The 25,126-nt window shown below is 39.2% G+C and overlaps 1 protein-coding gene across 3 annotated transcripts in view; it reads left to right on the top strand.

Moving 5' to 3' along the window:
- The window catches only part of LOC141927011 (glypican-5-like), a 396,192-nt gene extending 378,019 nt beyond the window's left edge, over positions 1-18,173 (top strand). The window contains exons 9-11 of one of the 3 annotated variants that reach the window (XR_012624270.1): positions 9,657-11,472; positions 11,943-12,124; positions 12,969-18,173. Coding sequence is in view for 1 of the 3 variants with exons in the window: in XM_074833620.1 (XP_074689721.1) it covers positions 9,657-9,853 (197 nt within the window). In the remaining 2 variants the exon portion in view is untranslated. Of the gene's footprint in view, positions 1-9,656 lie in introns of all 3 variants that reach the window. The other 2 variants (XR_012624269.1, XM_074833620.1) reach the window with 2 other exon arrangements.
- The last annotated feature ends 6,953 nt before the right edge of the window (positions 18,174-25,126 follow it).

The following is a 25,126-nucleotide window of genomic DNA, read 5'->3' as shown; positions in this document are numbered from 1 at the left end:
TTTATTAGAAAAGTTTATTTTTTACCCCTGGTTGTATATCTCCTTTCCGTTTGTGTTGATTTGGGTATTTGTCATCCTGCTGAATGTGATAAGGGTTCATCAGTTTCACTGCATGCTACTAATAAGATAATGCTTTTAAGCCGTTTGGTATTTTCACATGAAACATGTTCTTCTTGCTACAGATATTCAGTAGAGTGATGGCTCTAATCATCCTCTCTGTCAATAACTGTCAGCTGTGATAGAGCTGGGGTTCTGGTTGGCCGGATAAACCTAGCAATGTGAAATAGAGGATATGCATGCTGAATAGTTGCCAGACTAGAGCAGGAGAAAAGACTAATTTAAACTTCCCATACCAGAGCTGAAGCAAGCCCAATGCTGTGATGTTTTCCTTTACTGCTCTTGATATTAAGTCTAAAATGATTAATCCAGGATAATATCTTGCTACAGTTTCTTTTGATTTTAGTTCTGACTGAAATGAAGTGCTGGAAAGATTCAATAAACAAATGTTTCGTGCTGATTGATCTAAGGACCAAAACTATCCTTTGGCATTCTAACTAATCCTTTTTGTCATCTAGATTAAAAGAAATCAGATGATATGTGGACTGAAGTGATTTCAATGTTTATTCTATAATTAAGCATCAAGTATGATTATAACCTATTAGAATTTCTTTAAAAGATTTTAGTGTAAGGTTCTATCCGTGTTCAAGAAATGACAGAAATACAGGAAACATTTTAAATCCTCACTGTGGCCATGGGGATCTGGTGCCTTGCAGCAGGAATCATGTCTGCCCAAGTTTCTTAGGGAGCAATGGAAATAGCTGGAAGAATTTGACTGGCTTTTAAAGAGTGAGGAATGATGAGAGCAGCATGTTTGCAGCATGAAAAGAACCTTTCAGATGTCTTTTAGAGATGTTTGTGATTGTTTTTCTGCATCTGCCATGCTGGAAGTTGATGCCTTGTTTGTGGTTACTACATTCAGGGATTTAGTTGGGCTGCGTGAAGTGTGTGTTGAATGCACCCTGCCTCGCAAAGGCAACTGTGAGCTGAAAGGGCTCCGCCCTGAGTCACTGAGTTCTTTGGTGGGAGGGAAACTCTTCTATGATTTATTTTCTCCTGGCCACTCCTTACAGATATGACATCTGCTTATGCTAAAAAGTAAGCGTACAACTTCCTAAGCAGATAGCAGTCCCTATTCCTGCCCCTCGCTGGCGTCTCCTTGTGGAGGCATGAAGAGACCTCACTGAGTGGCACGGAGCAGTTTCTATCGTCTCCTCTTTTTACTGACACCCTGTTACTTAATTTGAGTGGTTTTTTCCAGTGTATTTGGGGCCAGTTTGCTCTCAGGAGAGACCCAGGTAGTAAGGCCACGTACCGCCGTTGCAGAGCCTGCTTCAGCCTGAGACACACCTGTCTCTGCCTACCTATCCTGACTGGATAGGGCATGAGAGACCTGGGTTCAAGCCCCTCTTCTAAATCACCCACGGGAAGGATTTGAACCTAGATACCATCGGTCACTAGTGCGCATTTTAACTGCTGCCCTAGTTGGCAGATGTCTATCTGCTCTCTTACTGTTTGGTGTGCTCCTGCAAGCCTACACTGACGAGGTCTGGCAGAGGAGAGGAGACCTGCAGGCCATCCTCCACCTCCATCACAGTGCCCCAAGGGCCATGGAGCTCACAGCTCCCTGGGGTTTGTGTGCACAAGTCAGCTGCGGAAACGTAAATGTTGCAGGGCATTTGGAAATGGGAACTGAAGGATCTAGAGACTTGTTATGCTCCTAGGGCTAGACAACAGCTGAACAGGAGCTTTGAGAATCTCAGTGGTGTGTAAACACTCAGCTCTGGCAGGTAACTTGTCACACGGAAGCCTAAACTTTCTTGGGGATAGGTGTTGCTAGTGCACAGGCTGTAGCTTACTCCAACCTGACCTTCCTCTCAAGCTATGTGATTTTCTTCTTATGGCATGGAGAAACTGTGAACGGTGCTTATGTATTACCTGTGAGGTTTTTCAGCTGACAGGGATGATGCTTTTCAGTTTTAGGCCTCAGGGCTGAGACACATATGCCTAACTTCAAGCAGGTGGGTAATAGTATTTATTTTGGTGGTACATTCTCTGTTTAAAGGTAAGCAGATGAAGTTCAAATCCTTGCTGTAAGTTGAACTTACATTGCTGCTATAAGATCATATCCAGTCTTTTTACAAAATGGAGCTTTAGAGCTGCAGAGCTAAATTAAAATCCTCATTACAAATGTCAATTGCAAGTACAATTAGCAGTTTATGAAAAGGCTGGATATTTGGAACATGTAAATTTTCAAGCAAGAAAAGGTGCAGTTTCCCCTTAAGGGAAAGAGCGCCAACAACACATGCTCTTTTTCTTCTTGAGAAATTAAGGAGTGTCTGGGGGAGAGGAGTTGGGATGGTTTTAAATGTTTTTGTACTCCCTTCCAAAATAAGTTTATAGTTTCCCCATATACAATTTAATTAAGCCTTCGATTTGACCTTTGTATTGAGCAATAAAAGTTAACTGGGAAAGATGTGGGTAGAATGAGAGCACAAACAAAGCATGCCCCACGTCAGCCAGTGTGAGAACTGTTTCTGTAACCAAAACTAATGAGATCATCAGGACAAAAGCAACAGCCAAAGCATTTTCAATTATTACTAATATTTTTCTTCCTTGGGCCAGTTTATATTTTTCTTAATTACAGCTTTGAGCTGTGGCGTGATATTTAGCAGATGCCTTCGGCACTTGGCGTGCTGATCACTTGCACACTCCAGACTGGCAGGGGCACCTAATCTTTGAAGTCTGGAGCGCACATTCATCTTTAACCATAAAGGTCAATCCTGCATTCCTCACGTCCCCCCAAACTCCCATTAAGTTTAATAGGAGTTTTGAGCATGTGAGGCATGCGGTATCAGGATCGCTCTCAGTCTTCTGGATATTACCAGTGAGGCATGTACAGAATTTCTAAACTTAACTAATTAATTGCACCATACAGTGATGGCAGAAGCCTGTCACAAAGCTTTTTAGTTGTTTCTTTCATTACAAGAACGTTACAACGAAAGTTCAACAGATTTACTGGGAACATCATGTTTTACAGATACTTCCATGCTGTGTTTCAGGATATCATGTCAGCTGTGCTGCAGTATGTACGAGGTATCTGGCAAACTAAACAAGCTTAAACATGCAACCACAAACATGTGCCTAGCACTATACTAAAAACAGATGTTTCCAGGAAATGTAAAAGATGTTTGGCATGTTTTAAGCTTATACTTTCAGCTTGTCTGCATTTGAATAAATCCTGTATTAATACAAACAAAATGACAAAACCTTTTCTTGCAAATGACTGACTGATTAATGGAACTACTGCTGAATCACACAGGGTTTGTTAGGTTAGGTTATTTCTTCACAAGGAAAAGATGGATTGTTCTATCTTGACATTTACCATGGCAGGAGTTGAGGCAGTTATACGTGTGGGTTTACTTCTCAGCCCTCAGAACTAATACAATTTTATTGTGGCTCCTGAAAATCATGCAGGGTTTGCTATGGCAGCTGTATATCAAAAGCTAAACACATACAGTGACAGGTTTCCTTAGAACAGTACAGCTGAGATAATGTCCTATTCTCTCTATATATGTATATATTGCATTCAAATGTATATAGACAAAAAGATTGTTTGGGAATGGGGGAAGGAGTTGCCCTTTCATGGAAGTGTGGCTTCCAGGCACCTGAGATCTCAAATTGTCTCTCAGTTGTTCCTGACTTTATTGCATTTTTTTCTTTGTTTCCTTTGACTGTTTTTTATAACTAGTTCCTAGAAGATCCAGCTAATGTTATTTCTTGAGGAGAGTAGGTATGGTTCTTCTCAGTCTGAAGAATTTACATCCAGAATGTGCAAAATGTGTAGGAAATAAAGTAGTTCTCTCACCGGCCTACAGGGAGAAGTGATCTGCCAAAGATCACACAGAGTTTAACGCAGAATTAAAAATTGGACACAGATAATCCTAGTCCCAATTTATGACAATCTCCCCCAAGGCCAGCTTCTATTCTGTCACACACTCCTTAAAAAGAGAAACAGAAAGATCGCAGAACAAAATTGGAACACATCAGTTAACCCTCATAATCTTGTCCTGCGGGTCTTCTGGAGAGGCTGGCCTAAACCTAATGCAACTCAGTAGTTAAGCGAGGAGAGTGACCTATTCAGTTGTAACTCCTGTAGTTCTCTTTTCTGGTTAAAGATTTTTCTTCCTAACGCCCAGTTTCTATAAAGTGTGTGAGGAAAAGGCTTGTATGGACACCATATTCTCAGGCTGAAATAGAAAGGGGTAGAACAGTACACACATGGGAGGCTGCAGAGCTGTTAATTACTCCCTTCTTCTGGCTCCAAAAGGGATATATTACACCTGCCTTTTACTGACTAGTATTATATAGCAGACAATAACAGACTCCAGAATTTGGAGAATTGCATCACGAGTTATCACACTTTGAGAGTTCTCACATTCCTATTTCCACAGCATTCCTGTTTCCATTTGTCTGCTGCAGCTGTAACTGGAAATAATTAGTGCTGGTCTTAAATGTCAGGATAATAGATTATTTGGAAATTGTTGGTACATTTTATGGCGACAGCATTGTTTTGCAATTTCAAAGCTCCTTCCTTTGAATATGTAAAAGTAATTTCAGCTTTTCCTACCAGAGGTGATAAAAAGCTAATAATAACACTGCAGCATCTACTGTAATTTAAGAGCCTGTTCCACCAAGTTGCACCTAGCTTTAATTTTCTTATGAAGCTGTCAGCCAAAACCAAGCCTGTGATGGAAGTGAAATTTATCAAGCAACTAAACTACAATGTGAAGAGTAAATGCAGGTACTGACCAGTTCACTTTAGACCTGCATTATGAGTATCATTACAACCATGATGAGGCATTCAAGACCAAGGCATTAATTTGCTATCGTAGACGCTGACATTCTGTCTTTTCAAAACACAGTGTTTGCATGAAAGTCTAGGAAGAAATGGACAGGTCTGACTTCATGTAATTACTGTGGGAAAGCAGAAATAAACAATCTCCCCTTCTTTTCTCTGCTCCCCCACCCCTCCCCAAATAGCTGGGTTGAAAGTTCTCCTTAGCAGCTCATGGTGTAAAACTGATGGAAATGTGTTCAAAATCTCCACTTTGTTGTGGGCACGGTAGATCGATGAACATCGGTCCTCTGCTGTCAGTGCCCCACTCCATTAGCAACTGGGCCGCTATAATTAAGATTTACAGGACTAGTCTGGCAAATCGCTCTGTTTTAGTTCAGAACTCCTTCACGGGGGTTCTACTGGTGTGATGATCCGTGGCCTTAGATGTTTGCAGGCACCATGGCTGTTGGTTAATCACAGGTGTACTGCCCGAGGAACAGAGGTCCTGAGGCACAAGCACGTGGCTTCCCCAAGCACCAGCGCCTCAGCGTTTGCACTGGCGTACAAAGCAGAGTCTGCCAGTGGCCTCCCTGCTCAGTCGTGAGGTGAAGGGCAGCGAGGGCTGGATCTGAAAGGTGCTGGGGCAGCTCAAACACAGGCTTCCCCAAGACTAATCCAGCTTCCCTCTATGTGAGATCAGCCCATTCAACTGACCTTCCCTTCCTGCCTTTTTCCTTCGCTCCAGAAATACTTTCTGTTGGTAGCAGCAGGAGCCTGTCTAGGGGAGTCTTTGCATTTACCCTTCGGCTCAGTGGAGAGGGTGTTGAGCATGATTCAGAGCGGAGGTGAGGAGTCAGTGGCACTGGCAGATCTTTGCAGGGAAAGACTCCCTATCACACTGGTCATTTGCAATTGCAGAGCTCAAGGCAGGTCAAGAGAAGGACAAAAATGGAAAGGGGTTTCTGTTAAGTAGGTGAACTTGTTCATCACTTGACAGGACAGCAGGAAACCTCAACAGACATTTTAAGTAGGCCTTGCTGATACTGTTCATTAGAGAGCAATAGCATGCAAGTACACCAGTAAATAGTTACATCTTTGATAATCTCCATCGGTAGCAAACTGCAAATCATTTAGGCTAGGGAGGGGGAGCTAACAGCTGCGGTGCCAATAGCACTTGAACTTGTGTCAGATAACCTGGTAATAACCTAAAATATTAATAATCGCATTGTTTCGCCCCTGTATCGTTACTGGCTAAGATTAAGGTGTGCTTTAATGTGTGACTCGCCCAATGCTTTTGAAAGGCATGCTCAGCCCTCACTATAGGGGAGATTTCCTGTTCCTAAATAAGAGGACAGTGACAGTTTTGACTCTCCCTTTTATCCTAAGATAGTCTCTCTGAGGAATAGTATTGATCCATATAAGTATTTACAAGAAGTTCAGTGCCATCTGAACGGCACATGCATTACTTGGTCGCAATCTGCAGTTAGATCTTTGAGGTGAAGATAATTCTAAATGCTCTAAACATTGAGGTCAAGTAATTTTCATTATGTGCTTTGTTTATGTTGTCAAGATGTGACTTTAACAGCAGTTAACACGGATGAAAGTTCAGCTAAGGAAGTGGACTCAGTCCACTGGACTAACTGAGCTGTTGCCTACGCTCACAGTGATCACGAGCCTTAGAGAGAGTCTGTGCCATCTTCACTGACCCTGACAGACCCCATCCTCGGCAAGAGGCCTGAAAGTTCAGGAAGGCTGCTTTGGCAGTCGACTGCCTTCACTAAGTCCCCCTTTTGATAGGTTTGAATATTCACACTGGGAGCCCAGATAAGGGAACAGCACAGTAGCTACTACAGTGGCTGTATCACCATCATGGTGCAGTGATAGATGAACAGTGTAGAATAATATTCATATGCCAGTGTCCAAAAGGCCATCATGTGTTTTAGCCTGAGGTTAGCTGAAGCCTTCAAAGACTTTAACCGCTCCATTTCTGGAAAGGCGAGAAGAACTGATGATGGGAAGAAAGTTTGTAGCGATGGAGAAAGCTTTTAACTGGGAACCATAAAGCCTTTAAAACACAGAAGGTAAATATTAGAACAAACCAAGTTGTGAGGTTTGGTTGGTTGGTTTTAAGAATTCATACTCTGGGGGCATGATTCACGGGTATCAAACATCTGGGGTTTGCTTTGTTGAGACTGGAGTTTCATCTCTGTGCTAGTCTTCACACTGACACTTTTTTTTTTTAGCATGCTCACTATTTTTTTTCCTTTTGAATGTCAGTAGTAGACTGAACATAACTATCTCTGACTCTGGGAAAAAGATTTAAGAGGAAAAACTAATTTAACTTGGAGTCTCTCAGCCAAAACCCCGGAGTGAGTAAGCAACAGGAACTCTGAGGAAACTGGAATAAAACATGAAATCTTTACACTGCTGAAATTTGTGCCTTAAAAACTAAATATAGAATTGAAAAAGATCTTGAACTGAATTAGGACTGAGGCTATTTTTATTTATTTTTAAGATGAGAGAAAACAGAGCATTTTAAACAAAATGCCAGTTTTGCACAATTAAATCCCAAATTAGAATTGGCCATGAATAGCATCAGAAGATATTCTGCTATAAAGACAGAGAGAGAATTCAGAATGTAGTCCTTCCCGTGGAAAGGATAAAGGCAGAATTTTCTAATGTATTATTTAACGCTTGTTATGTAGTGCATTAAGCAGTCACTGAGAGGAGAGCTTTTAAAAACCAACAGTCTCAATGATAGCATTAAATCTTATCTTAGATTTTTGGTTAAGTCAATATTAAGAAAATAAACGAATTAATACATTTCAGTCTGCCCGATTTATAGATGCCAATCAAGTTACAATGCTGGACATGGCCAACTGAAAGAGGGGAATAGATTTACCTGAGTGAGGTCTTAATTTAATCAGCTGGCCCCAGAGAGCTGAAGTCAGCAGGCTGGGATGATATAAGAGGCAGCAGAGAAATAGTGCCTTTACCGCAGTCGAAAAGGAGAATGACAGTGATGGAAAGGAGTCTAGGCAGTGTCAGAACGCACCTATTTCCATGATTTATTCTTAATTTATTTTAATGACAGTCTGAAGGTTGTCCATTTTTCTTTAAGTGTCCTCAGAATACTGATATTTTCTAAACATTTAGAGCATGCTTTTTCTCCCCCTTTTTTCAAGTTGGAATTGAAGAGGAGCTATGTCCGCATTTTGCCATAATGAATTTTGAGCAGTGTCAGACTACCCTTCTCCCACTGTATACCTTGCCAGCCAGTGTCCCTTCTCTGCAGTCACCCTTGAGTCAGGTCTAGGAATCACAGGTTCCTCTAGGATTAATGTTGATATACGATAAAATGACGGAATTCATTGCGTTTCTTTTACAGTTTATACTGGCAAAAGAACAGTGTGTGCTTTCCCAATACAATAGCTCATTTTTATTATCAAGCGAGTTTATTGATGGTTGTTCGGAACTACTGACATGCAGACAATGATCTCAGATTGCATTTACATTTTTGGAATACTTTCCCTCTTTCCAGTTTCTGCCAGGAACTTGCTTCTGTGATTCAGAATTTTTATTTTAAGATTGGACTGTTGTTTAATCTGCATTACAAATCTATGCCTTTTGCTTTCTTATGTATGTGGACTGCATTCATTAGTATCACAAATCCTTTAAGCTTGGACTTGAACAATTATTGTTAATTTATAAATTCTTCCAGGTAGGAATTTGGTTTTTGCCAGGCACCGGGATATGCTTTTACAGATTTACTGTAAAATCATCATCCCATCGTGAGAGGAAATAGTGATTTTTTTATTTGGGGTTTTTTTTCCCCACAATGCCAGTGAGAAGGTTCAAGGGCAATATGATCTCAGTAAAACTTGCAAACAGCTTGGGAATGTCAAGATAACTGGAGACACTTATCAGTCATTTTCTCATTTTAAAAAAATCGTGGTTTTGCAGTAAAGGACTACTACTACTACTACTTTCTTAAGAATCTAGTTCTTTACATAAAAGATGCCTGGAATTGTCCCAAAATGCATCTGGAGGGAGAAAAAAGCCCCAGTGATATTGTTCCATACTTTATAAACAAAAAATTCCTGTACTCACTAGGAAAAACAATGAACCAAAGCTAGAAGCATTTTCTCTTTGTAGCCACTTTTTTGCCCATGCTGATGAACAAGGCATGTAGTATCGCCTATGTATTGCCTCATGTCAGCAATCTTTCTTGCCAGGTTGTCTTACCATATCAAGGGTTGCATGTTGCTTTAAAGTTAAGGGTAGTGGCAAAGCAGAAAGAAGCTGGGAAGTTGACTGTTACTTTAAGTCACTATGCACTCGGTCTCCTGCAGCAACTCAGCAACTTGACAGGTGTTTCACTGGGGCATGTTACAAAACCACTCAATCTTAACATTGTGGTTTAAAGCATGAGCCAGTTCCCATCTCAGGTGAAACTGAAGGTATTTTTCATGAGAGAAAACCAGGTTCTGAGACCAGCCACTGCAATGCAGAATCCCTATTATTCTGCTTAGGCTGTGCCTACGAGTAGATAAGTAGAGCAGGCCAGTCAGAGAAGAGCAAAACAGTGGGTGCTGAGGACCCAATGGCCACTCTGGGTCCAACTAAAACATTAATACAAGTGTCCCATCACTCTCCATACATAGTTCAGATACTCAGACATGTTCCCGCAACAGACAGAATTTAAAACCACTATTTAAAAGATGTGTGATTAATCTTACATTTACTTTCATGTTTTCAGATATACTCAAGGACAAGAAAACAGAAAACAGAAACGAACCAAAACCAACTGTGAAAAAGATTGATACCACAACCACCACAAGCACTGTCAAGTCATCCTCTAAACACAGTGTATCTGGAAGTGGGAGCAATCCAGCCCCGAGTTCCTCACTTGTTATGTTAACAGCACTAGCAGTTCTGTGGCATTGTCCACTGTAGCTGTATTGCCTTGCAGCCACTGCGCAAGTGTTTTGGTTCACTGTCATTTATACCTACAGCCTTACCCAACAGAAAACAAATGTAAATGGCTCTCTAGTTTATGTGATATGTTAGAATAAATGTTAAACGATGTGCTGGAGTTGACAGATACCAAGTCATCACTTACAATGTCTGAAGATAGCCTTTGACAAAGCCCACCCAAGATACAGAGGGAATGATGACAAGGGTCTGAGTAGCTTAAGTTATGGGGTAGAAATAACTGAAACACAGAAATTGTGTAAGTGTGTGTTATTGTTTTTCTCAATTTTGTTCGCTGGAATCTGACTGGCTGGTTTTGTTTGTTTAATTTTTCTGATAAATTATATGAATGGTCAGTCTTCAAATTCAAGCCAATACATACTTTATTTTTCTAGTGAACAGCTAACAAGCTATGTCTACAGTTGTAAATCATGTTAAAGTGAAGTACTCTCTACCAGCTAGATGAAATTCTTAAGTGGTCAAGAAGATCAAAGCATGTTTGAAACTGCTTTTCACTCTTACTGTTTAGATTGTAGGAAGCAACATAAAAGCATATGGTGTGTCTAATATATCAGTATAGTTGCCTTAACTATGGAAAAAATTAGAACCACTTTGTTTACTGAGGGATATAGATAGTGAGTTTCCCTGCCCCACAAAATGCCATTACCAGATGCTTAAGCATATGCTCGAGGCTTATTGGATGAATGTCCAGCAATGGGAAACATAAATAAACAGAGTAATGTTTTATCCAGTTAAATGCAGCTCTGTACAGAGTAAAAAAGATAACTCAGTTCAAACTTACTTTGCCTATGTGATGTTAAAGAGAAACCGACTTAAATTTTCCATAAAGGTCCCAGAGATATAAATTATTGGGAACTCCCATTAGACACTAACTGGATTTTGTGCATTGTGGATCTCTGAAATCAACTCTGTTTCATAAACTGTGTATTTAATTACATGTATTGTTTAAAATTTTGTATTATGGTAGGTGTAAATGTAAAACGATCTGAAATCTAGAACATTCTCTGTTATGCCTCATCTCGATTGCTACCCTAGAAAATGTCAAAATGTGCATTATATTACAAGGCTATTTTTTTTAATCAGTGATACATTGATGCGTTTTAACTTTTTGGATGAAAAAGTACTATAATAACTTCTAATGGATTAAGAGTTAATGTGTGTTTTCCAACAACTGTTTACAGTGCCATTGAATATATATATACAAACACAACTGTATGAATACAGTTATTAATATCATAAATATATGAAACATTAGAATTGTTATATTTACTACATTTCATAACTATTACAACAGTTTAATGGCCATTTTCATGTTGTAGACTATTATTATATACAGTTTTATAAGATTTAATGTAAAACACTTGCCTTTGTTTTTTTGTAAAACATCTCTTTGATACTTAGTTACACAGCCACTGACATAACTCAAAAGAGGAACCCCGTATCCTACTAATCAACTTTCAGGTATTGCATTGGCAACTTTGATTATAAAAGACTGCCTGACTCAAAGAAGGAGCCATGTGCCAGTATTACTACTGGATGTCATTATATAGAAAGTGGCAATAATACAGAACAAGCACACAGTAAGTGAACAAAGACTCACTACACTTGTATGTTTTCAGAGAGTATTAGTGAACATGTCTAATTATGTTTACAAAGGTGGGGCTTGAGTTTCATTTTTAATTTGGGCTCTTAGATCATATTTACAGACATAAAGGTATAATCAGAACCATCAACACACCCAGCTGCAAAGGCAGTGTCTCTAACGTGGCAGGAGCTAAGTTTTCTAAAAGTTAATTCAATTTTAATGTTGAAACAAGGAGCTAAAATGGAAAAGATACTTATACTAACATGAAATATTTTATGTTGGAATTCTGATTTTTCAAAATGGCAAGGATATTAATATCCCTAAGTAGTGCTTTCCAGTCATATCAGTGAAAATCAGTTTTCCCAAAAGTACTAAAATGGCTGTCCTGTGTTTTCCAGGGTTTGTGAGCTGCACCAGTCTACTGAACCACAATTAAAAAATGCTTCTTCTTGTATTCATTTTCAGTACCCTTTGGAAAAGTGCACTTTTACCTGAGGAGGTGTGCAAGTCATGTCATTTGTCCAGTGAAAGGACACTGTAATTCCTTGCAGGACCAGTTGTGACGGCTGCTGGTAGACAGGTCGGTTGGTCTCTGTGCGCACACAGGAATTTACATCGGGTGCTAACACTTACCACCAGCCCCTCAGGTAATACCAATCACTGTGGCTTCACTGAAACAATTCATATCCATTGCTTGTGAACGTGCCCCCTAATTTAGTATGCTCACAGTTAAGATGCTCAGTCATCATTCAGGCAAATACACCCACGTTTGCACACTTAAGTCTCCATCAGGAGTCCTATGGATAGAACTAGGGTTTCAGGGCTGGGCTCTGATGCTACCACTTTTCAGCTGTGCAGCTTGGAGTTTTCAGTTCTTTTCACCTGCAGAGAGGGAACTTGAATACCCAGAGTTATGTGTCTTTTTGAGGTCTTTTCTGTAAAAGGTTTTGTGCTTTTAGCTCAGAGCGGTGATCCAGCTAGCCTAGTATTCAGCTGTAGCAGAGGAAGTTGCAGAAGCCCTGCAGTAGGCATGTGTGGAATAACTCACCCAAGGGATTATTTGTTGTTGCTAAGTGTCATCATTTTGCTAAACAAAAACCTCTGAAAAATCAAGTGTTTGAATTTTGGGTTTGGTTGGCAAATATTTGTATGAGGTAGCATTCATCTCTTAAGCTAAACAAGACAACCCTTTTAAAGTTTCTGTAACAAAACTAGAACAAGTTCGAACTGTGGGGTGAGATAGAATCAACTCATTTTATTGGATTCAACCAGTATTTTAATAGGCACAAATTGCTACAGAATGAGGGAAGAGACTTCAGAGGACTCCACACCTATTAATACATTTCACACTAATATACTTTTACACTGTAAGAAGAGTACTGGTCAAACCAGCATGAAATATGTTCATAATGTGCATCAAAAATGGTGCAGCTTTAAAGGGCAATGCAGTATATTTTTACTGATGGTTTGTGATTTTTTTTTTTTCCTCAGGATCAGTTGCATTTACATATTAAAAAAAGAGTGTTTTCCATCAAACAACAAATCTATACCAGCAAAGGCAAAAACAACTGGCTGTGTCAGATAAAGGAAGTATTTCTTTTCAGATGAATAAGATACCTGTTTTACAAAATCTTAGTTATCTAGGACACTGTAATTACGATGTAATTACGAAGGTCTAAATTCAAAATACTTTTGAACTTGTTTATGTAATCTCAGTGTAAAATAAGGTACCAGTCTAAGAGCATTGCTGTAGCTTTGCCTAACAGTTATGAATTGTATTTAGCCACTGCTTTTTGAATGTTTATTGTTTTGTTATGACTTTCTTTTAATATTTTGCTGTGCCAGCATCTGTGAATGCCAGCATTGGAAAGTAACTGCTGTCATACATTTGTGAGTAAAATCAATCTATAATTTTCTCTTGCTAGTGATGCAGGCTTCTTACCAAATAAGACAAAATTGCCATGGGTGTACAGTCGGTTCTTAGTGTTTCACTGCTGTTTGGGTCCATGTTACACCAGGTTCATGTGTCACTAGTCCCCTTCCTGGTTATGAAAGTGTCAAGGAGAAGAGTGAACGTGGGTGGGCAAAAGCATGTGTGGCTGCAATGTGCCAGTGCATGGCAACCTCCACATGTCTTTTCTGAGGCCCTGAGCCGAGTGTTCTCAGCTAATTTTCAAGCGGCTTTTACACCTCTCCAAATCAACGCATGGAGAGTGGCCAGGCAAAGAGCAGCAGAGAATATAGAGACTGCATTTTCAGGCAACTTCAGACACCTGCTATGAATTACACTTTTTTTGCAATTTAGATGCTTTACAGAATCTGGCCTCTCATTTTCAACCTTGCACTTTTTTTCTGGCTCGCATATTGCCAGTGTTATGCCCTGTCTTCTAGTGCACCAAGTACTTTGTCATTGCATAAGGAATTGTGATTTTGATCTCTCACTCAATAATGAACCTTTTGAGGTACAAATATCTGTCAGAGCTTGATAAGGGCAACACAAATAATGTCCAGCTGCAATTACTTCAGAGGCTCTGTGTATGAGTATCTGGCTGTGAGTTTTACATCTCTTTGATCTTAAATCAGATCTGTATTTAATATATCCCTACTTCCTTTTGTTACCGAGACTGCAACATGTATCATAATTTTAAGTTTGACTCTCTAATCCTGTATGGGTCTTCTCAATATTGTCCTAATGGATGTTGTGCACAGACTTCATTTTAAAGTTAGATGAGCCTTTTTGCACAGATTTACTGAGCCATTCTTATTCAATATTGCACATGATTAGGTTTAAGCAAGATCTGTTCAAGCGAAAAGAGCTGAAACACACATTAAAGTGAGATACCGAGTAGGACAAAAATCCAGAAAGTCCCTATGTTCCTGAATTGGACTCTTCCCATTAAACAGATTTTAAGGTTTAGCTGAAATTACAGTCAAAATTTCATAACTAGCATGGTGTCAAGGGGATTTCAGCCTTGTATTGTAAATTGATGAGGAAACTACCCATTTTTTAAGTGGGAATTAATTGATATACATGCTTTTCTCATGTCTCTGCACATGGGTAAATGTAGGTCTGTAGAAATGGAAGACATTCCCTAAAATGTATCCTGCACATTGAACATCACAATATCATAAGAGCTTAATGTCACAACTAGCCAAAAGCACGAGACGTTTATTTTCATTTTTAGCACTTCACTACTCACAGTGCTTCTTGTAATGACACACAGCATGTGTGTTAGTGAAAAGTGAAACATCTTACAGTCAATGTCATTATAGCTGCGACGGGCATTAGTCAAAAAGAACACGGTAATGTCTTCTTCCCATTGCCTCAGAGGTACAGAATTATTCCCAATACTGAATTCTCTTCTGGTTTCCACTGTCACTCTCTAACTACATTTGAACTGTATTAAATATTAAGCCACCAAAAAATAACTACTGTCCAAGGGATTGCAATAAAGACAGAGATAATAAACTCAGAAAAGTATCCTGCATTTAAAATCAAGAATGTTCCCAGGTAAGAAACCCCTCCTGGACTAGAACAATTTTTCAAGTACCTCTCCCCTCTCGAGATTCATCACCACCCCCTTCCACCTCCATACAGTACAATATGAAGCCTGCATGCAGGAAGCCAGTGTGCTGAATTCAAGAAAGTGAATTAAAACTATTGCTGCATAGTGATATTTCCAAGTATCTTGCTTACAGTGGGTCTCCTTTTGCTGGCTATGAGGAATGCATTCAAACTGCAAGTGCAACTGCTTAAGTTCTTACTCAGTAAATAGCCACAGTTGCTGCACCTTTCAGAAAAGGCTTGCTGGACACAGACTGTGAAGCAGTATTTTTGTGTTGCTCCCATGTCATTGAGATCAAAGTCAGTCCTTAAAATAGACTGGTTTAGACATTCCAGTTATTATCAACGCTACAATGATTTCCCTCCCATGAAAATCATGTAATACCCTTTTGAGAGAAGGGCACATGAAAGAGGGGCCACTGATGCTTTCATGAGGTGCATAAAGTACTTCACTAAATAGCCAGTAACAACCACCGGGTTTTTTTTCATTTCTGTGCAGAAAGTATTAATACTACCTTGCAAAATTATGCAGTTTGCACTCAATCATTTCAATTAATCTTTAGTAAATTACCTAGTACTTTGTAATTATAATATTTGCAGCTAATTTAGTGCCATCCTAAAAATCATTCATTGCATAATATAAGCAATTAACATTTATTCGGGTTTTTTTCTGTTGCAGGGGGATATATAAATTATCCTCAGTGGCCTTTCTGTACACCTAATTAGCACCTGTTTGAATTATTCTACAGGCTATGGACATTTCACTTGAAAAACAAATGCGTTGCTAGTTTTGTGAACTTGCAAATACACAGTTGTAAAAATTACTTTTCAGGGGAATACAAAAACATGTTTTCATATTTCTTCTGGGTATATGAGCTAGGCTAGGCTTTTAGGCTATCACACCTAGAGTAGATACTGACATTTTTAATGCAGTTAAAATGGAAATAGTCAGATACCTCTTTCCCATAATTAAGTACAGTATCCTAAATTTGTAGCCTTGTTTATTCAGTAATGAAAAAGGAAAGCAACAAGACATAAAGAATATAGATCCTAGTGTAACTTTCACATTTCTGTATATGCATATACAGTTAGGAAGTTTTACTAATCAGAGACTATCAAAAGCATCACTATGCTGGAGTGTCAGGGATACTATGTTAAAGTTGTGGAAATTAAACCAAATTTCTTCAATGTCATAAGTAAGCTTCTAGGTAAATAGTAATTTTGTATTTAAATGCACAGTATATTGAGGAAGATCATTTGATCTTTCTAAAAAGGAGATCTGAAAAAAACATTCTAACAAGAATGCCAATATCAAATATTTACAACCTCCACACATACAAAATTGGGAAATCAAAAAAGGACTTGAGACTTTTCTGTGGGTATGAAATGTTGCAGCAGACCCTCAGCTCCTATAAATCAGTATAGCTCCTTTGATTTCAGTTTAACTATGTAAATTTACCCCACCGTAGTATCTTGCCCAGGAATGTGAATTCCTTCCCATCTTTTTGCAGGTGCAGAAAATCAAGAGTAACTGCAGTGATTACAAAATTTGCATAACAGTTTTACATTGCCCGGGCCACTGATCAAATAGTATCTTCATGCCTGAAAAGAAAATCTGTAACACATGGGATGCCATAAGTCTTCTGGCATTTTCCTTTTCCAGGACCACGGCAGGGGCCTTTTCCAGAAGCAGCTGGTATGATTTGAGGCTACAGGGAGATATTCACACTGTATCTGCTAGGGTAGAAAGTCTTTGTCAGAGAACGTTTGCTGATACTGATCAGGCCTTGAGGCAGATCAAATTTGATTTTTCTGTTTCATGTTAAGACGTAGGACCCAGGTCTTAAACTGGCCCAGGTCTTAAACTGGCTGAGACTCAGTGGAGAGAATTGATCATGGCTATGATGTTTTCAGAGAAGCTTAAGCAGCAGAGAAGGCCAGCAGCCATATTCTGCTTCAGCTGAAGCTTGTGTATTTTTACATTCAGTTTCAGATAAAATTACCTATGAATTTCCACATCAGCAGTGACAAATTTGTGAGTTACTGTAGCCTGATCATCATCTATGGAGGAGAAATGAAATTTCCTCCTAAGCAGAAACAAAAATAAAGCACTTTATTTTATTTCATGCTAAACATCCAACTTGGAAAGAAACCAAACCAGGATGTTGGGCCTAACAAAGACACAGATTCCCCTGAGCAGGGTTGTTCTTGGTGCATGCAGTGATAATGGTGTCAGAGTCCATCTGCTTGTCATGAAAGAGGATGTCCACCCTTTGGCTCTTTTTTGGGGCTTGAGAAAAGCTACAGTTTACAATTCAAACATGACAAATAGTTTGTGGGCAGAAGTTATAGACAAGTTCACAAAACAGTGAAGAAAGCAATAAGACGTTTGGTGGTGGTCTCACTGAAAAATGAGAAAATGTATTTAACTGGTGTATTTGAGCTTTTGTATTAGGGATGAACAACAGAGTTGAACCCTACTGCCAAAACACTGCAGTTGCATATGGGAGCAGGCTAATGTAGCAGCAATACAATATAAAATGTTTATTATATCCCACTTATTATATGGGGCAGTGTTAGAATAAAAATGGAAACCAGTACTCTAAACCTTTCATAATACAACCACTTACTGTACTTTGATACCAGAACTAATACAGTATGAATGTTTACAGTACACTGCGGTAGAAATTCTAGTAAAATATGTGCTTTGTCATTTAGCTTTTTAAATAATTAGGTTATGGACTTCTAGTCTTTTTTAGTTATTTTACAGGAATTAATAGGCCGCTGACATTTGTGTTTTACATTAGTTGCATCGTGGGTATTTTAAGGTCCAAAATAGATTGGTTGTGCCCTAAACTGTATTCAACCTCTAATAATTCTTTCTGTTTCCCAAGCACGTGTCTTATTTGCAGTGCATCTGCTTACATTTTTATTGAATAAATTTGTCAGTTTTCTTCAGTTTGTTTTCAGCATTGAATGTGATAAAGGCAATTTTAAAAAGCAGTCTGAAAACAATGTCTTAAAAGAAGAACAAGGCTACTTTGGGAAGTTGAAGTAAACAGTGTGTTTTGTAAAGGACGGTGAACTATGAATGGGAATAAAAATAAATAATTCACTGCAGAAAATTGTCATCTATTAGAATCCTGGGGTGTTTTTCTGAATATTTTTCATCATCTTTGATAAAATCTTAAATAAAAATATTTTAATCTGTGCATATGATGCTTTGAATAAAGGTTGAAGACCTTGAGAACTGCTGACAAACTCTTAATATTTTGGTCGTAGTCTGGCAAAGGAAGGTCTATTTCTTCCGCACATAAAATACTTTCTTGCTCTTCTTTTCTTTCTTGCAATAAATACAGTGAGATGTAAAGGTGCATACCTGCTCTTCTGGGAGCTCTTAGTATTACTGAAGAGACACAATACTTGCAGCGGTCTCCTGGGTAAATGCCAGCATACCTCCACACAACAGGTAGGACTTTTTCATCAAACTTCCATTCCTACATAAACAATCAGATCTGAGTTCTCCATTGACCGAGGTATTGCAATAACTGTGTGCCATATTAAAAGCCTTGCTCTTGGTTTTGATTAGGATTACGCTACTTTTCAGTCTTCATATAGGCCAATGTACTGGAAAAATGAAACTCCCTGCTGTTAGCTTACTGTTTTCATCACTTGTCAGTTATGAACTTTGCAGTTTCTCTTCTTTTGAGGGGAAAAACCCCTAATCCTGTATTTTTCTGTCAGATGCTGATTATTGTGGTTGTGCCTCTGCCATTTCATAAAGTGACACAGCAGAGACCTTTGCCCTTACAAGCATTTGTTAAAGCTACTTTTCATGAGCTTCTCTTCACTGCTCTGTCAAAACAACTTTTTTTTTCTGCTTAGAAGTTGGTGGGAAAGACGTTAGCTGTTTTATCTTTTTTAGTTCCTGTTTTGGTAGTATTTAGGAGCAACTCTTGTAGTATTCCCAGATGGGTTGAGTGAAAACTATAGGACAGACCACTGAACCACAGTAGTATCATGAACAAAACATTCCCTTATTGTGTTTAAATGACTGCGTACCTGCTATCTACCTACCTAGTTTTTTCTTACTCATTTTGCTTTCTGATTACCTGATGATTTGAGTGTTGCCTCCTAAAGCATCCATGATTCCAGCTTTCCTCAATTCTTTCAAAATGCTTCCTATTTGAGGTCTGGGAATTATATATGGCTCGTCTCATCATCTATATAGAGTGCTTTTTACTAATATATTCATTTTTGACCCAGCTCCAAAGATAATAGCCAACAGCTCTTCTCTGCCGATGCTAGAGGAATGCTTGTTCTCTGAAGTGCTGCCTCATAAAAGCCTTTTAAGTTTAAGGATTTCACATTCATCCTCTAATTAAGCAGGTGTCTAAATCTGTGAAGCTGCTTCATTCTGAAATCCAACCTGCCTCTACTTCAAAGGATGTTGTTTCTTTTCCCAAAGATGTTTTAAAAAGTGCTTCTTTGACAGTTCAAATTTGTAGGGTTATTTAAAGGCTTTGCCTCTCACCTGATTCAGTACTTATTTTCCAAAAATACACAGAATACATCAGATCTGATGAAATGCCTCAAGGAAGTTCCTTAATAGGGGTGGTGGAGTTCATATCTTCGACTGAAGATCCTTAATTGCATTGAGTAACTAGCCCCTCTGCTAGCCTAATGACGGAAGTGGTTGCAACCGTATGTGATCTATTTGATGCTTCTTCCATCAGAAATCCAAATCTTTTCTTTTTTTTTTTTTTTTTTTTTTTGTTGGTTGTTTGGTTTTGGTTTTAAGCAATATGTCAGTTTGACTCTGAAACATGTCTAGAATTTGTCATACCCAAACCCTGGAAAAAAGAGTGGATTTAGCCTAGCTTGTCCCAGGGATTCCAATATGGTGCAGCTCCAAATAAAACTACTGACTTACCAGAACGATGGCTTGCCTTATGATATTGAGAGAGGCAGTGTGACTTTAGTGTAGGAAGTCTTCCTACACTTCAGCTTTACATCTGAAAATAAACAGTCTTTTTTTGGAAAGAATGCTTGTGAAGTCATTATTAACTCAGGAACCCAACATTAACTACCACCATCCTAAAATAGCAAACTGAAAATACTCCTGCTTGTATAAGAGAAAGGCAGGTTTTATTTGCATTTATTATGTCCTCAAGGAGATTCGGAGTTAACTTTAGAAGAAAGAAGGAATTCCAAAAGCAACAGAAACCCATGTCCTACAACACAGATTACTACTTTCCCATCTTGCATGTTTTCAAGAAAACAACATATGGATGAAAGGAATTTGCCAGAGCAAGGAGGAGGAGATTACAGCAGATGTGTGAGCCCTATTCACTCACAGTGGCTACTTAGTATTTATTGATGGACTTTTGACTCCGCAGTCACTGGTCCAAGGTAACACCTAGAACTTGAAAACCCCCACAGAGAAGACAGAAAACTCATTCCTTATGGGTTTGCCCCATGTCATTCCACAGGCATTATTCTCTCTTATCCCTGGGAGGGGGGAAAGGGTGCAGTATGCCTCTCAGCAGCGGGGACCCATGTTTTCCTGCAGGGTTCACAGTGGGTCCTGCAGCATGCTGCCATTCCCTTTTTCAAGCTACATGCAGACATTACGGATGCTCCCCAGGTAGCTCACAGGGCGTGAAGGAAGGGAGAGAAGTTTACGCTGATCTTCCTCCACCCAGGAGCAAAAAAGGATGAATTAGGCCTGTAACAACCCTTCAGTTTCAGAGCTATCCTTTCAAAAAAAGGCCATTTTTCATATGACCTGTTATTTGTTGATCCAGGCGAATGCTGGGGCAGCAGGAGTCTGCTCCCCTTATTGTATTGCACAAACTGTTATGGTGTCTTGCCCTCTGTTTTCTCAGCCAGAAGTGAGCAGACTTTTCTAGCTGCAAAATCAATATTTTTCATTACAGAGTAACTCGGTCTGCAGAACTAGAAAGTATCCTAGTCCTGCTGGGTCTAAAATGTGGATTTCCTCAGATCTTTGAGGAATTAGAAACTGCTAAGAGTGGCAGTGATTTTGCTTTTTCCTGGAAAGCATCCCTGTTACCCACACACCTGGTATGCACTGCTGTGTTTCTCTGATGCATTCAGCTTGCGGTCACCACCTATCACTTGTCTTTCCTTTCTCAGTTCCACCTTAAATTGGATGCAAAGTACTTGAGACACATTTAGTGCATCAGTTTCCTCAGGGCATTTCTTTAATTTAAGGAAAGGTACAGAGACTCCAATTAACCTCAGATGAAGAGACCCATAGTTCATTGTCTGTCTGGGAGAATGAACCTCAGGGAATGGTACTCTTACATTGCAAGTGCATGTCAGAACCACAATCAGAACTCATGTTTTTGGCTCCTACTCTGGCATGTAATCTATTAGAACAGGGTGAATAAACAAGTTCATTAACCTCCCAGAGCCTTATTTTTTTTTTTCCTTGCAAAGAAGAAATTGTATAGTTACCATGGGTGAAATCTGAAAAAAATCAACACAAATTAAGAACATCAGCATGTGCTAACTTACTACACAGTGGTAACTACCCTGATCTTTTCTTATAGGCAGAACAGGAATTCTCAGAAATAAATGCACTGGTAAATACTGACTTTCTAAAGTTACTCGCAAGATTACATTCATATTCACAGATATGCAAGTAACTAAGAGTAGCAGCTTACTTTGTCTGAACAGAAAGTTGAAAGCACAAGATTGATATTTGCACAGAGCAAAAGCAGCTAATAGGAATACGATTCCTCCTGTTTGATGCTGCCTGCTAACTCTCCATCGCTCATCCTTGGGCAAAGCAGAACCTAGGAATGTGCTTCATTCGGACAGAAGGGCATAGCAGAATATGCAACAATACCAAGATTCAAACCTGTATTGACTGAAAAACCTAACTATCAGAGTGCCACCTTCTTTGTCCTAGTAGGCAGCTACGTCCAAAACTGAGATCCCCGAAACTGTTTTACTAATGCTGCAGGAAAAGGTGGCCCCAGGATGCTGCAGGGCACAGCTGTAGGGTCATTCTCCCTTTGCCTTTCTCCCATGCTGGCAGCCAGGAGCTGTCTCCAGCACTCCTATTACTCTGTGCTCAGCTCTGCCCCAGAAATGAGGCTTGTCTTGCAAAGGAGTCTTGCACTATTATCTATTTCTTTCCATATATAGATACCTAGCTGTGCAGAAACACCTGTATGTATCAGCAAGTTTCTTCAGGTCCTTAACAGTCTTATGAGAAAAACTGGTTCGTCTAAGAGACGCCAGAGGGGTGGTTCACACTGAAAATTCAAAAGGGAAGAAGATACGTCCTTGCCACTAAAATAAGAAAGGGATCTGTCTCCCAGTGAAAGAGCTTAAGACACAGCTCAGCCTCGCATTGCTTAGGTGGTTCCTTGGTAGACATTTCTGGGCACACCTCTTGCTCCTTGGACAGTAGGGGGCTGTGGATTCTCACAGAGTGTAAGACAAAAGACAGTAATGCTCACTGTTGCCATGTTATGTTTTGTTCTCCTGAAAAGGGACCCAGAAATAATTTGTGGCCGTGATTTAAACAGCTAAAAGAGCAAACCACTGTGGAACAGTTCATATCAGCCAGCTACAATGGACACTCATCTGTGGATACCTAAGCTTGTAGTCCCCAGCATATCTAGGATTTGCTCTAGGGAAAAATAAATAATATTTCTGCTAGCATTTCTGGGAGCCAGACTGGGACATGAGGCTGCAGAAAACCTAATAGTAGCTGAGTTACAGACTCTGGGTTAGATATAAGAGAGCTTAATTCATCACTTATTGAGAACAAAACAAGGCAGTAATTTAATATATGACTTTAAGGTGCTTCACTTTAATGATGGTATAAGACAGTACTTTGTGTTGTCACATGAGGAAAGGTCAGTGAACTGTCAGTCCTCATTACTTGGGCAAATGTACTTTTGAGAACTCCCAAACGACTTCATGGTTCATGGAAATGAGTACATGTCTTTAATGGTTATCTTCAAAAATCAATAAGCATAAAGTTTAGAAAGAAGGCAAATCAGTAAATGGAAGAAATTGTAATTAAAGAGATGCAAAAAAAATGAGGAGCTAAAAAAAAAAAGCCTTACTGCTTCTCCCATGAAAGAAGAGTTAAGCATTACAATTCCTGAGTGGACTGGTGGCCCATCTCAGTCTAAAATAACCTAGCCCAGAAAAGAAAATAGAAAGGGTGAAGGATATGGGGAAAGTACAAAAAAACCATAAACCCATAAAGGAGAATAATGGAATCAGTCATGCACTGGGTACATTTCATCTGCTTCCGAGATTATCTTTATGCTCTGAATTTGCTGTGACAATGGATCTGGGGTCCTCCAAATAAATATGCATCCTTATACAGTGCACGTTCCATTCAGAGTTCACAACTTTTTCCTGAACCATTGCAAGACCCCAACCTGGTTTTGATACCCCTTTTGCTATGTAAACATTTACATTTCCATTTATCGTATTGAACTGCCTCGCCATTTTGAATCATGCTCCCAGATCCAAGCTGTCTTCCAAAAAATATTATTTTTTCTTGCATTCAGTTATAATAACAGCAGATACTCATTAACCTTTTGCATGCTATTTACTAATCATTATATCTTTATAATAGCCTCTCATTAAAATAATCACTCTAGATCTTTTTTCAATTCTCTACTAAGAGGAGTTTCCCTCCTGTCTCTTATCAATATTTAGCACCTGTCTTTGAACTCTGATATCTGCTCTACCTTTTCTCTTCCTTCCTAAGGGGAGGTCTAGAAATGAACAAAGTCATTCAAGAAGGAGAGCACTACCGACTTTTGATAGTAGTCTTCATCCAGGCTCTTAAGCAGGATCCCAGAGCATATGCACAGCAAGTGTAAGGCAGGTGAAATATTCCTTCCACTAAGCAACAGAATAAAAGAGGTGGGTTTTTTTCCCCCCAGTTTCAAGCTCTCACTTAAATTCATCAACACCAAATTCCACATATTTCTTGCCCTGGCCTTAGCCTCTCTAACTATCTTGGAGGGGAGTAGAAGAAAAAAAGAAAGTGAAACAGCAGCGGATCATAATAACAGAAGAAAGCAATCAAACTACACAAAACCATCTTTATTCGTTTGTTCTGAATAGGGGAAAAAATAGGTTTGGACTGAGTAAACTAAGCAGCAAGTTGCAAAATGTCATCCATGGAGCAAAATAGAGGTTATACTCTAACGCCAGAGAGGAGTCATAGTTGCAACACAAAAACATTCTCAGATTCTACTCCTGTTATTGCCACCTTATATTATCACATATGAAGGAAAATTCACAACCTGTCAGGAAAATTCATGATACTCAGAAAAATATGAATTGAATTCGTTGTCCATGTTATTGAAGGGTAAATATTTTCTCTAAAGACTACTGAGTATTGGGTTTGGTCCTGTTTTATGCTTCAACTTTTCTTTCTTACTTTCATTGCAGTACAAATTATAGAGAGGAACAAATTTATTATTCCACTCAGAGGGAGTTGAGAGTACACTTAACAGCTGAGGTGGAGGCTTAAGTTTCTCTTTAACCCATGAACACTTAAAAATGACTGTGCTTTCACCAAAGACAGCCTATCCATGGGAAACTGAAAAGTGGTGCCTGTTGGAGCTTATGGCCTTTGTGGATGATGACTAATTGATCAATATAAAAAACAGATTACATAGTCCTCCAGTTAATGAATAAGCATTTTTTTTCCTGTCTGGGACCTAATGAGGGAAGGATCCCCAAGAGTCATCCGCTAAGGAAGAAACAAGCAGTATATATAGTGTAATGATGTGAATTCAGTACCCACCCAATTTATTTTAAAATACATCTGTGCACATCCTTTGAAGATATCCTCTGGAAGAAATTCCTTTGTAATCTGTCATGTTCCACTGAGGTTGGCAAACATCTGTGTATGCAGCAAGGGAGAAGATGGGGGGCTGGGGGAAGTATTTTATCAGGTTTTCTTTAGTGAGGTTTAACCTTCCTTAGAGTCTTTCAGCTTCTCTTCCTCTCCTAATGGCTTCCCTCAGACTTTTCCCATTTTAAGCAGCCCTACTATGTGCAAGCATCC

This window comes from Strix aluco, chromosome 9 (assembly GCF_031877795.1).
Source record: "Strix aluco isolate bStrAlu1 chromosome 9, bStrAlu1.hap1, whole genome shotgun sequence".
Lineage (NCBI taxonomy): Eukaryota > Metazoa > Chordata > Aves > Strigiformes > Strigidae > Strix > Strix aluco.
This window is presented reverse-complemented; position numbering and strand designations above follow the sequence as displayed.